The following is a 12,385-nucleotide window of genomic DNA, read 5'->3' as shown; positions in this document are numbered from 1 at the left end:
ACATGTTCTTTCAGGTTTGAGTTTATCAGAAGATCAAATTAAGAGTTTATCTTTGGCGGAGATTGAATCAATCATGCGTTTGAACGGAAGCTCATTTACATTGTTTAAGTTTTGAAACGTGTTATCAATAGTATACTCTTCTATTGGTTAAGATGTGGATTTTGTTAGATTTTCTATTAATTAATTTTTTTTTTTTTACTTTTGTGGAATTCGCGATATTGTAATGTTGTAAATCAATAATAAAGACATTTTTAGCACTGTTAATAGGTGAGAGAGAGAGGGAGGGGGAGAGAGGGAGGGAGAGGGAGGGACGGGGAGAGAGAGAGAGAGAGAGGGAGGGAGAGGGAGGGAGGGAGGGAGGAGGAGGAGAGGGGAGAGAGAGTGGGAGAGAGGGAGAGAGAGGAGAGAGGGAGAGAGAGGGAGAGAGAGAGAGAGAGAGATTAGTGTTTACGGTATATCCAAAAGTTTTGAGTTTATTGTTTATGATTTATCCGGTAAAGCCAAAGAGTTAGAGTATACTCAAGGGTTTAAGGTTTACCAAGAGTTTAGAGTTTAAAAATGAATGAATGTAATTTGTATATTTTACAATAAAAAATAAAAACTAACAGCAAAGTAGATTGCATTATATCTTGAATTAAATAATGTTAAGAAGATTTATAGTTTTCAACCACAAATAATGAATCATAACTATGTGATTATTATGCCTATAATATATATTATGCATATACATGTCATTGTATGTAAAAATTAACTAACCATGTAAAATTAAACTAATGATAATATTAATATCCGCATATGCGATAAAATATCCGCATATGCGATAAAATATCCGCATATGAGATAAAATATCCGCATATGCGATACAATATCCGCAGTCACTCCATAGAGAGCTGGATATTTAATCGCCGAGTTAATTGTTTTGATAAGCTGACAGAGTCTGATTCGAAAATCACCGACTGCAATTCGTATCTTCTCTCTGCTCAACCCATTTCTAACATTATTTATTCCATATTTATTACATATTTTGAACTTTTTATTCCATATTTTGAATTTTTTATGTCCTTAATTACATTCTGAAATGGTAAAAGAGGGTTTCAATGGGAATGTAGTGATAATATAAAATATGTTACCTCTGAAACTATACACTATTTATTCCAGATTTTGAAAATAAAATATCTTCTTAAACATACAAATTATTTTGGAACGTTGCAATTATACGTACACACAATAAATACCTCTTGATACTGAAGTTACTTTGTTCCATCTCGTCCATGTAAAATATTGAGTACCAACATTTTTTTGTACCTGATGCTTTCTCCCAAGGGCGATGGTATTATGATATAAAATTCGTTACTTATAAAACTATGTACTATTTAGTTAATAATTTGAATATGTTTATGTCCGCACAGGGTGCGGGCCGGCCACCTAGTTCATTATAAACTAGTTGATAAATCTAATTTTTCAGAATTATCCTAAACTAAGATAATATTATTATTACTTTGGTGTTTCCCAAAACTTGTAGGACTATGACTTGTAGCACCCTTTATATATGATGAAGATATAACAAACTAAGAATAACTTCGAACATTCGTACCCCCTGATCTTCGGTACAAATCAGAAAACTCTCACAGCAAAAAAAAAAAAACCTCTAGTTCAAAAACAAAGAGATGTCGATGAATTATCTTATCCTCCGTTTTGTTTCGGTATTTAGTATGATCATGATGATGAGTAACACAGCCTTGTCGTACACAGGAAACGTGTTGATCAAAAACTCCCTGCAAAACCAAAAGGACCTCATAGTCCATTGCAAGTCCGCGCACAAAGATATGGGATACCATAGGGTGCATCCCACAGGATCCTACAATTTGCTCTATAAACTTCATTATGATTCAGATTTTCCTTATAACGAGAACAATCATATATGGTGCCATGTATGGCAAGGACAAGGTTTCAAGCATCACCAAGTGTTTAATGTTTATGATGGCGACCATTGGGAAGCTAAAGAAGACGGAATCTATCACCAGTGGGCGTTGATGTACGTTTGGGATGCTGCTATATCAAAAGCTTCTTCGTTTGGAGCGAGTTGTATCTCCTTAGGCTTGTTGTTAGCTTCTTCCTTGTTTTTCTCTTTTATTTTCCCTACTCTTGTCGTTTAGTAAAGGTTATTTTCTTTTAATTTTCTGATGAATTTTGGAGTTTTTCTTTTATACATATTTTTGTGTGTTGGAACTTCTACCGTCGAAATCGTGAAGAGAGTTTATTTCCCTGTGTCTTAAACGAGTTTTAGGTGATGATTGTTTCCATTAGCTTTAGTTTTTGGTTTTTAAATTTTGGTTTTAGATTTTAGTTTTTGGTTTTAAACTTTGGGAAAATTGCTAAAACGGAACAAAAATTTAACATGGTTGTCCCTTTAGTATAATATCATCTTTAAGTTGTCCTTTTAGTATAATTTTTTTTATAATTCCAAAACTAACCTTGATTAATCAAATTAAACATAATTTAAAAGTTGAATTGAATTTTAAAAGTTTAATAAAAAGGAAAAAAAGGCATTTCACAAAGGCAAAAAAAATTAAAACAAATTAAAACAAAAAGGGAACAAAAAAAAACGTAACCCTAATTGTTTGGCTTCTCTCGACGAACAGGCGATTCAAGGGCTTCTATGGAATGAACACGAAAGTGATTCTCTCCCTTCGTCTTCTCCGACATCGCTAGCACCTTAGGTAAAGTTTTTGTCCCTTTTTTTGGTTCTCTGATAATTGTCTAGAAGAAAGTTAACAGTTTGATGCAGAGAATGCTAGACACTGAACTTTGAGTAGGACGAGGAATAGTGAGTAATGACGAAGCAATATCATTAGTATTTATTCATGCGCTATAGATCATAGGTTGTGGTGGTTTACACCGTAGAAGATTGTGCTTGTATTCTTTCAGATTTGTAACACAGCCTCTGAGGTTTTCAGTCTTTCATAGTGAACTTTGTCTTTCAGTCAAAGGAAAGATGGAGAAAGTTCATTTTTGATGTTTGGCTTTGCATGAAAATGGATGTTGAGTCTCTTAGTTTTTTTCTGTTTCTGTCTCTCTCTCCCTCTTTTTTTGTAGATTGAATGTGAGCCAAAATATTTGATGTCTGTTTGGATCAAATCCTGACATCGATGAGAAGCCACCAATGTCTCTGCGTAAGTGTCTTGAGAAACTGAAGCCTTTCATAGTGGCTTACGAGGGAGGGGATCGAGGATCAAGAAGAATGGGAGCTAACATTGTTCAGTTTCCTTTTTATGCATCCACACAATACTTTTGTTTCGTTTGATCACTTTATCTTTCTCATTTTTTGTGTGCAGGAAGTAATTGGTGAGGTGATGGTGGAAGCTCCACTTCTCAAAGAGATTGTTGATCACGACAGTGTTCCTGATCGAGTAACTGCTAAGAAACAGAACGAGGAGCTCGATAGAATTGCTACAACAGTTCCCAAAGTTCACCTGATGCTGTAAAACGATTTGCAGATCGTGCTGCTCTTAGTCTTAAAAGGAGTATGAAAATAACAGTGGAAGAAGTCAGGAAGCAGAAAAATTCCCTTGAAATAGATTGTTTAGGAAGCATTCTATGGCTATTCTATGGATTCTTGGAAAATTAAGAAGCAAAGAATGAATGAAATCAGTCTAGTGGTTCTTAGTACTTTGTTCTTAGTGTTTTGTTCTTACAGTGGATATGGCGATTTTGTGGTTCTTACTGTGACTTAGATGAGTTTTTGGTTCCTCGAGTTTTGTTCATACTATGTTGTCTACTAAAATGAAAACACAAAAAATCATACATGAAACACATATAAACACAAGAGTTTGTGAAAATCACAAGAAATCATATATTGTTGAAGAAGAAAAGACAAAATCATTTTTTTTTTATTTTGATAAAGCAAATCGATCAAAACACGTTTTAGGAAGTTAGAATATTTTTAGAATATTTTTAGAATATTTTTTTAACAGAAACTTTCTTAATTTTCCAAAAAACAGGTTTTTTTTTATCCGTAGAAGACACATTCTACAATGAGTAGAACCATGACAAAAATCATGAATGCAATTTCTACCTCATGTAGACGTATGTGTTGTATTTAGATTTCACAATCCCGAAATTTTAGAATACTTCATAAAAGTAGAAACTGCATTCGAGAGAAAAGTAGATGTCTTTACAATTAGTAGAATTCACATTCTCCATATTTAGAATTTTAATTAAAAGTAGATTGTTCGTTCTAAAAAACGTAGATGGACTTGTTTATTCTGGAATTCGTTTTCTACTAACCCATTTTTCGTAGAAGACGAATTCTACTTTTAGTAGAACATAATTTAAATTTTTATTTAACAAGTTTTTCAACAAAAAAAAAATTTGTGTTTGTGTATATAAGTGTTTTAAAAATTGTTTATATTTTTAGTAATTTTTTTATTCATAAAACTATTTATTTTATTAAGTTTCAGAAATAAAAAGGGTAAAAAGGAGACAAAATGGACAAAATAAGTTTTATACCAAAGGGACAACCTTCCTAAATTTTTGTTCCGTTTTAGCAATTTTCCCTTAAACTTTTTGGTTCTTGTTTTTGATTTTTAGCTTTTGGTTTGGTTTTTTGTTTTTGGCTATGGTTTTAAGTTTTTGGTTTTGATGTATTCTTAGTTTATTTCATAAAATAATCAATACTTTTAGGTTTTTAAATAACAAAATAAGTAGCAATAAAATATTTTAAAATTACCATTAAAATTTATCAAAATATATTGGTTATTATTTAAAATAAAAGCAATTTACATGTTTTAAAATTATTTTATTTTAAGTCTTATACTAAAACATAAATAATAAAATATAAAAAAATGAGATAAATAAAACATTTTGAAACTATTTATAAATTCATTAATGTTTAAATGATAAAAAATGTATGGAAATTTATTTCATTATTAAGTACTAACTAAATAAGTAATATTTTCATAAATAAATAAATTAATAATATTTTCATAATAATTTAAATACTAAAAATTAATAATTTGTTTAATAGTTATTTAATTATTAATAACTTAAATGAAAAAAATTTTGTATAGGGATTTTTTTAATTACTTACAAATATAATATTCTTTATACAAATATTGTTTGTTTAATTATTAATTAAAATATAGTATTTTATACAAAATTCGTTTTTGTATTGAAACCCCACAAAATTTGGTTTTTGTCTTTTTCATAAATTGGTTGAAACTTTGAAAAACTAATTTTTCTAAATTTTAGGGAATCTATTTGTTAAAGAATTTGATTGGCAAATCAAATGGTTTCTACAAAAACAAAAACTAAAAGCTATAATTTGATTGGATGAAAATGGTTTTTAGAGAAACAAAAACCAAAAACAAAAACAAAAACCACAAACAATTATCACCTTAGTTTTTTCCTCATTATTTTGTTAGTAGTAAACCTCTTTTTTTTCTTTGACTAATTACGTGGATTTTGTACATTCAAGAACCTAAAATAATAGGGGGGTGTAAGTTTTGGATGGTTATTTACTTATTTAGCTTAGGCTTTGAACAGTTAATGATAATAAGAAACAAGGATAAGTTTTCGTTTCAGCCGTTGGTTCATAGATACATGAAGTTTTGAGATTTCTCAGTAGAATAAGATTTGTATCTTGCAGACCAACTATTTAACGGACGGTTGGCTAGATTTTGGTTATGAAATAAAGTAAAAAAAAAAATTCGTGAAACCTAAACTAAATAATATTTATAATTATTTTTGTGATAAATATTAATTGATTTAGATATATATATATACCATAATTTTATATTTCTTTTAGTTTTAAATTATACTAGTTCTAAGTTTTGTGTATATTTACAACTAGGTGATTTTCCCGTGCTCATGCACGGACATAAATATTTATAAAATAAATATACTATTACAACTGATTGATATTACTTTTAGTTTTAAATTAATTTATATTTGTATGTATATAAATTGTTTCTAAAAATATATACATTAAATAAAAATAACTTATATACGTTGATAAAATATATTTTAAAATACACTTATTTTAATAATAAAAATATGATTCATATATTGATGTAAAATTTTAATATTCATAATTATTATTTATATGTAAAAACATATTATTTTAATAGATATATAAAAGTTATTAGGTATCATAAAATCTTACCAAAATGAATATTTACTGAGAAAAAATATTTTTGATATAAAATTTATTAGTTATTACTATATTATGAAACTTTTCCAAAAATATAAATCTGTATATAGAAAATCATCATTATTATATTTAAGTAATCTTACCAAAAACATAAAATATAGTAAATTTTACATGTCACAATTAGATTTTTGCCATGTCATATTTCTTTTAAGCCATACTAGGTGCCCGGCCCGCACCCTGTGCGGGCATAAGAACATGATCACTCCGCACCCTGTGTTCTCTCTCGGTCCGTACCTCACGAAAGGGAACACAGTAACGTCAGTATGAAGAAGCAGATATTGTGTGTATGTATAATTGCAACGTCACAAAATATTTTGTGTGTTTACGAAGATACTTTCATTCAAAAAATGGAACAAATAGTGTATAGTTTTAGAAGTAACAGATTTTATATTATCATTAATTAGAATTGTATTGTATATGTTTCGTAATTCTTTATTTTAAGTGAATAATATTATTTTTCCATAAATAATAAACAAACATTTATGTAGACATATTAAAAAAATATAATAAAAATCAAAATATTATCCATAAATAATATAAATTATGAAGTACATTTCTCGATAAAGAAAACAAATTCAATTAGAAACGTGCAAAAAATTAAATAAATTTTGTAAGCAATTTGACGGGTTAACATTATTTGATAAATTTATAAATTTCTAAATTTTATTGAACATGAAATAATATTAAATTGACATACCGTCATTGGTCTCCTAACTCATCACAACCCATCTGGCAAATACAAAAAATAAATAATTGTAACAGTTTATATATTTTAAAATTTGTATTTGAAAAAAAGTTGATTAAAATTACATACCGTGACTATGAAATATTCTGAAAAATTTGTTTGTAGACAACATTCAATGTTTTTGTCTTCGGCTTCCCTTCTTTACCTGTTATTAGGATTTTTAATCCAGATCTCGACTTAACTCTTGAAAGTGCAACTTTGCCTTGCATTTTGTAAGCATTTTATAAATTATTTTAAAATTATGATAAATTTATTCTTTAAACAACGATAAATAATTTAAAAATAATAAGCATAAACATTTTTGGATTTTGTAATATTTAAAATAGTTATTATATAATTATATTCGAACACAGTTCATCAAGTAGAGTATAAAACTATTATAATTATCTTAAATAAAATTTCGTTCATTTTATTTTATAGGTTATAAATATTAAAAGTAATAAATAAAACATTATTAGTCTTTCAATAATTTCGAGAATAGTTTCCATAAATTGTTATTTGTAATATTCGTTAGATTATATGGCAAGTGATGTTAAACGTCAATAAGTTAAACAATTCTTCCATATTTGGAAAACATATATATATATATATATATATATATATATATATAACAATGACAAATTAAATGGTAGAGTATGTAAACACCTGTATTCTACCAGCTTGAGTTAGAACACCGCTGTATTTAAGAATCATAAGGGCCTCTACAGGTCTTTATTCTTCGCCTTCATCATCCCACTTCAGCGGCTTCAGTTGAACCTTTCTGTATATCCCTGAGAAATTTCCTCCCTGCGCCATTCCAAAAGGTTCTCTGCTGTGAGAAAATGACCTCATGAATTAAATAAAAAATACATAATGCTAGTTTACTTATAAGATAGTATATTCAACAAAAAAATGATATAAGATAGTATTACTAAATGATATTATGTAATACTTTCCCGGACAATATTCAACAAAGAGAGAGAAAGTACTAAAGAACCTCTTCAAGAACTGCTTTAACTTGGCGAAGCTTCTCAGCATGTTCAATCAAGGTTTTCTGGATCACTATCACTCTCACGACCTGGTCTACATATAAAAAAAGGAAGACCATATTGTCGTTACCAGTATTCAACACATGGAAAAGATAAACCAGACATGCTTTTTGGAGACAAAACACAAAGAGTTGAGTTCAGGGTTCTAAAGATGAGGAACCTTTGCGTCTAAACACATTTTTCTTAGCACACAAGCAGCATTGTCGTAATAACTTAATAGTATGAGAGGAGAGATTTGTGAATAATACTTTAAAGAATGAAAAGAGAATGTTTGTATTTTAAGACCTTGGTTGTCTCCTATATATATACAGTCGATTTATTCTCATATCAATGATTTTAATATTTTGCACAATAAATAATATAATCGTTTAAAGAAAGATATTAAATGTGTATTGTCAAAAAATGATTTGCATATGATATGATTTTAACTTGCGCAAGTAATCCATATTAGAAAGGTAAGTTATTAAAAACAAACAACCTAATTAGAAACATTAAAATATTTTGTAAGCAATATAATAAATATGATATCAACATGCGCAAGTTTACCGTTTGAATAATAAGGAAAGTTTTTAATATTTTTCTTAATTCTAAATCTTGCCCAGGGGTAAACTAAATCGATAAAATTTAATGATTTCAACTTGCGCAAGTAATCCATATTGTGAATAAGTGATTTGCATATTTAATGATTTCAACTTGCGCAAGTAATCTATATTAGAAAGGTAAGTTATTAAAAACAAATTTTGTCAATAAGTTATTTGCATATTTAATGATTTCAACTTAATCCATATTAAATGTGTATTGTCAAAAACTTATTTGCATATGATATGATTTTAACTTGCGCAAGTAATTCATATTAGAAAGGTAAGTTATTAAAAACAAACAACCTAATTAGAAACATTAAAATATTTTGTAAGCAATATAATAAATATTATATCAACATGCGCAAGTTTACCGTTTGAATAATAAAGAAAATTTTTAATATTTGTCTTAATTCTAAATCTTGCCCAATGGTAAACTAAATCGATAAAATTTAATGATTTCAACTCGTGCAAGTAATCCATATTGTGAATAAGTGATTTGCATATTTAATGATTTCAACTTGCTCAAGTAATCTATATTAGAAAGGTAAGTTATTAAAAACAAATTTTGTCAATAAGTTATTTGCATATTTAATGATTTCAACTTAATCGATATTAAATGTGTATTGTCAAAAAATGATTTGCATATGATATGATTTTAACTTGCGCAAGTAATCCATATTAGAAAGGTAAGTTATTAAAAACAAACAACCTAATTAGAAACATTAAAATATTTTGTAAGCAATATAATAAATATGATATCAACATGCGCAAGTTTACCGTTTGAATAATAAGGAAAGTTTTTAATATTTGTCTTAATTCTAAATCTTGCCCAATGGTAAACTAAATCGATAAAATTTAATGATTTCAACTTGTGCAAGTAATCCATATTGTGAATAAGTGATTTGCATATTTAATGATTTCAACTTGCGCAAGTAATCTATATTAGAAAGGTAAGTTATTAAAAACAAATTTTGTCAATACGTTATTTGCATATTTAATGATTTCAACTTGCGCAAGTAATCCATATTAGAAAGGTAAGTTATTAAAAACAAACAACCTAATTAGTAGGGGTGGACACTTTACCCGATATCCGAAGTGGCACCCGAACCCGATCCGAAAAACCCGAACTGAAATCCGAACCGAAGTAGCAAAATACCCGAACGGGTATTGAATAAGGAGAGATTTGATATCCGAACCCGAACGGATAATACCCGAACCCGAATGGATATCCGAAGATAACCGAACATATGTATAATTAACCTTATAATTTTAGTTTACATCTCTCATTTTATATAAAATATTTATATTGATACTACACATACTTTAAGTTCATATGATATACATACAATTACGAAAAAAATGATTTGCTACTCACTTAAAATGCATGTCAAGTTTTTTATTTAAAAAATTAACAAAAAGTTACATCCGAAATTTAAAAAAAAATAACTAAATTAATGTCTTTTTAGTTTTAAAATGTTATGTCCAAATCTATTAACTATTCATTCTATTAAAAATAAAAAATTAGTTAACTGAAAGTTATATTTTTAAATATAAGAAACTTGAGAAATGAAAATTTTATTTTTTTTTAAAAAATCTAAATATCCGAACCAGATCCGAAATAACTGAATCCAAACTAAAAATACCTGAACCCGTCCCGAAGTACAAAAATACCCGAACGGGTTCTACACCTCTATACCGAAATATCCGAAAATCCGAAATACCCGATCCGAACCCGAACGGGTACCCAAGGCTAAACTAAATCGATAATTATTATCCCCTAGCTATATATGGGCTTAACGAAATTGACAATAGCTTTGGACTTGTCTACATAAGCGATTGATTAAAATAAATAAAAAAGAAAAATTCAAAAAAACCAGCCAATAGAATTATAACGTTTTTCCTGAGAAGCTCTATATGAGTGCCACCTCAGCAGAAATCACTAAAGTGACTTCTCTTTTAATGTATAGGGGGATTATCATTTTTTTTGTGAAAGTTAATGTAGTGATGACACATATACAAATTAGAAGGGGATACTAAACCCATCTTTTAATTTAGGATAAAAACTCAGCCCAATACTTATTTATGGGTTTGGATAAACCCATGGGTATAAACCCATCGTAACATCCCTAGATAGAAGGAACACCAAGTCCATGAGAAGCTTTTAAAGGAAATAAATATATTTTACAGCTAAGCTAACTTAGAGGTGTAACAGAATCTAGTATATAGACAGAAACAGTGTTAGCACAAATGGACTTGGTATCAAGAACAGAACACTAATGCTTTCTAATGCTTGAACATCAAATGTGAAATTAACTGAATCCAAAAGGAGAAGACATGAAGAAAAAAAAATAGAATTGAGAATCTGTTTGTTTTCTGCAAAGGACTAATCTTCAGTTTCTTTCAACTCTACTACTTCTACTTCTTTCTGAAGGCAATCTCATATCAAGTGTTGACAGAACTTGCGGCATTGACATTCCTCCTGACACTACGATCTCTGCAGATAAATAATTCACACCCTAAAGATCAGAACATAACACTTGTCAACGTTTTAATGATGAAATCAAACTGATAATTTTCTCACCTATGCCTTCCCTAACTGAGAGATTTGGTCTGATCACATCCTTTGTACTTACAAGGAACACATCCCCGATGTAAAGGTGATTAGTCGGAACATATACACAGCAAAGTTCCTCTTCATCCGAGTAAGTCTGCAAGGATTTCGAAGTTTTGTTTAGACCTGAAAGAAAAGGTAAAGAGTTTCTGGTAAACAGACCTGGAGAACAAGGGTGGATGTGATGAACCCGATCGCGTATTCACCAATACGTGGATGTCTTATGATGGCGACTTCTTTGAAAGCCTGTGTGTTTTGATCTGGAATAGAATCAAATGGTGAGACAAAGTCAATATGTATATAATCAAGACTCCACCAAAACAGAGAGATTAAGGGAAATACACCTGGCGAAATGGCAGTACTGATTTGCTTGGAGGCATTGTAGATGTGGCGAACAAAAGGCATGCGCTTGATAAACCACTCTCCCAAATTAAGAACCGAAGTCCCCAACCATGACGACATGAACACTCCAACCAAGAAGATAAATGTAATGGATGTGATAAAGCCAAGTCCTGGAAACCAAATGGATACAAATTTGTAACTTGTGATTGGCAATGAAGATATATTGGGGGGAGAAGCTGACCAAAAATGTTAATTCCGAGGTGAGCATATATAGGGGAGAAGAAGCCATCAACGAAATGAATAAACCACCACGTGACATAGAAAGTGATGGCCATTGGCAGCAAGATAACACTGCAGGAAGCAACAAAAGGGCACTTGAAAAAATAGAAAGTAAATCCTGAAGAAAAGAGGTTACTAACTAACTAACCATCCAGTCATGAACTTCTTGGATGCCCAGCTTCTTATCAACTTGTAAAACGTCTAAATCATCAATCAAACAATTCTCAGAACATCAGAGCAGATTAACAAAGGATCATAGTTTCTTGAAATCTTTATCTGTTCCCTAAATCGCAGAACAACATATATTATTACCTCCTGACCAGCGTTGTGAGAAGAGGAAGAGGAAGAGGAGGGTTTAGGTGTAGAATCGTTGTCATCTTCGCCGACAGGAATCAGAAGCTCCCGATCTCGGTTAGCCATCACGATCCCGGGTTTCGCGTCTCCCATAAACAGTAGAGGGAAGGGAGATCGGCAATGGAGGAGGAGAATAGTCAAAGCCTTCAACGATGAAGAAAATCCCTAATCTCTGATTCGACGGTCAGAGACAAAGAGAGATTATCTGTTTCCAGTCTGTTTCGGAAATTTGTT

The 12,385-nt window shown here is 29.9% G+C and overlaps 1 protein-coding gene across 1 annotated transcript; it reads right to left on the bottom strand.

Moving 5' to 3' along the window:
* Positions 1 to 10,762: 10,762 nt before the first annotated feature.
* LOC111199335 (protein LIKE COV 1-like) lies at positions 10,763 to 12,385 on the bottom strand. The gene is made up of 7 exons (XM_048736525.1): positions 12,110 to 12,385; positions 11,946 to 11,998; positions 11,760 to 11,869; positions 11,521 to 11,688; positions 11,339 to 11,436; positions 11,147 to 11,273; positions 10,763 to 11,059 (listed from the first exon to the last, which is right to left on the bottom strand). Exons 1-7 carry the CDS (start codon positions 12,242 to 12,244, stop codon positions 10,956 to 10,958), a joined length of 795 nt encoding a protein of 264 aa, XP_048592482.1. The 5' UTR covers positions 12,245 to 12,385; the 3' UTR covers positions 10,763 to 10,955.

The sequence above is a fragment of the Brassica napus genome, chromosome A7, assembly GCF_020379485.1.
Source record: "Brassica napus cultivar Da-Ae chromosome A7, Da-Ae, whole genome shotgun sequence".
Taxonomy (NCBI): domain Eukaryota; kingdom Viridiplantae; phylum Streptophyta; class Magnoliopsida; order Brassicales; family Brassicaceae; genus Brassica; species Brassica napus.
The sequence above is the reverse complement of the archived record's forward strand: the minus strand, read 5'-3'. Positions and strand labels throughout refer to the sequence as shown.

Bases quoted from the DNA above. Each gene is read 5' to 3' on its own strand.
- LOC111199335 (XM_048736525.1), bottom strand. From the start codon at position 12,244: ATGGGAGACGCGAAACCCGGGATCGTGATGGCTAACCGAGATCGGGAG. The intron at 11,999-12,109 runs GTAATAATATAT...TTGATGATTTAG, and splicing joins CTCACAACGCTGGTCAGGAG to ACGTTTTACAAGTTGATAAG. The intron at 11,274-11,338 runs GTCTGTTTACCA...AAATCCTTGCAG, and splicing joins CATCCACCCTTGTTCTCCAG to ACTTACTCGGATGAAGAGGA.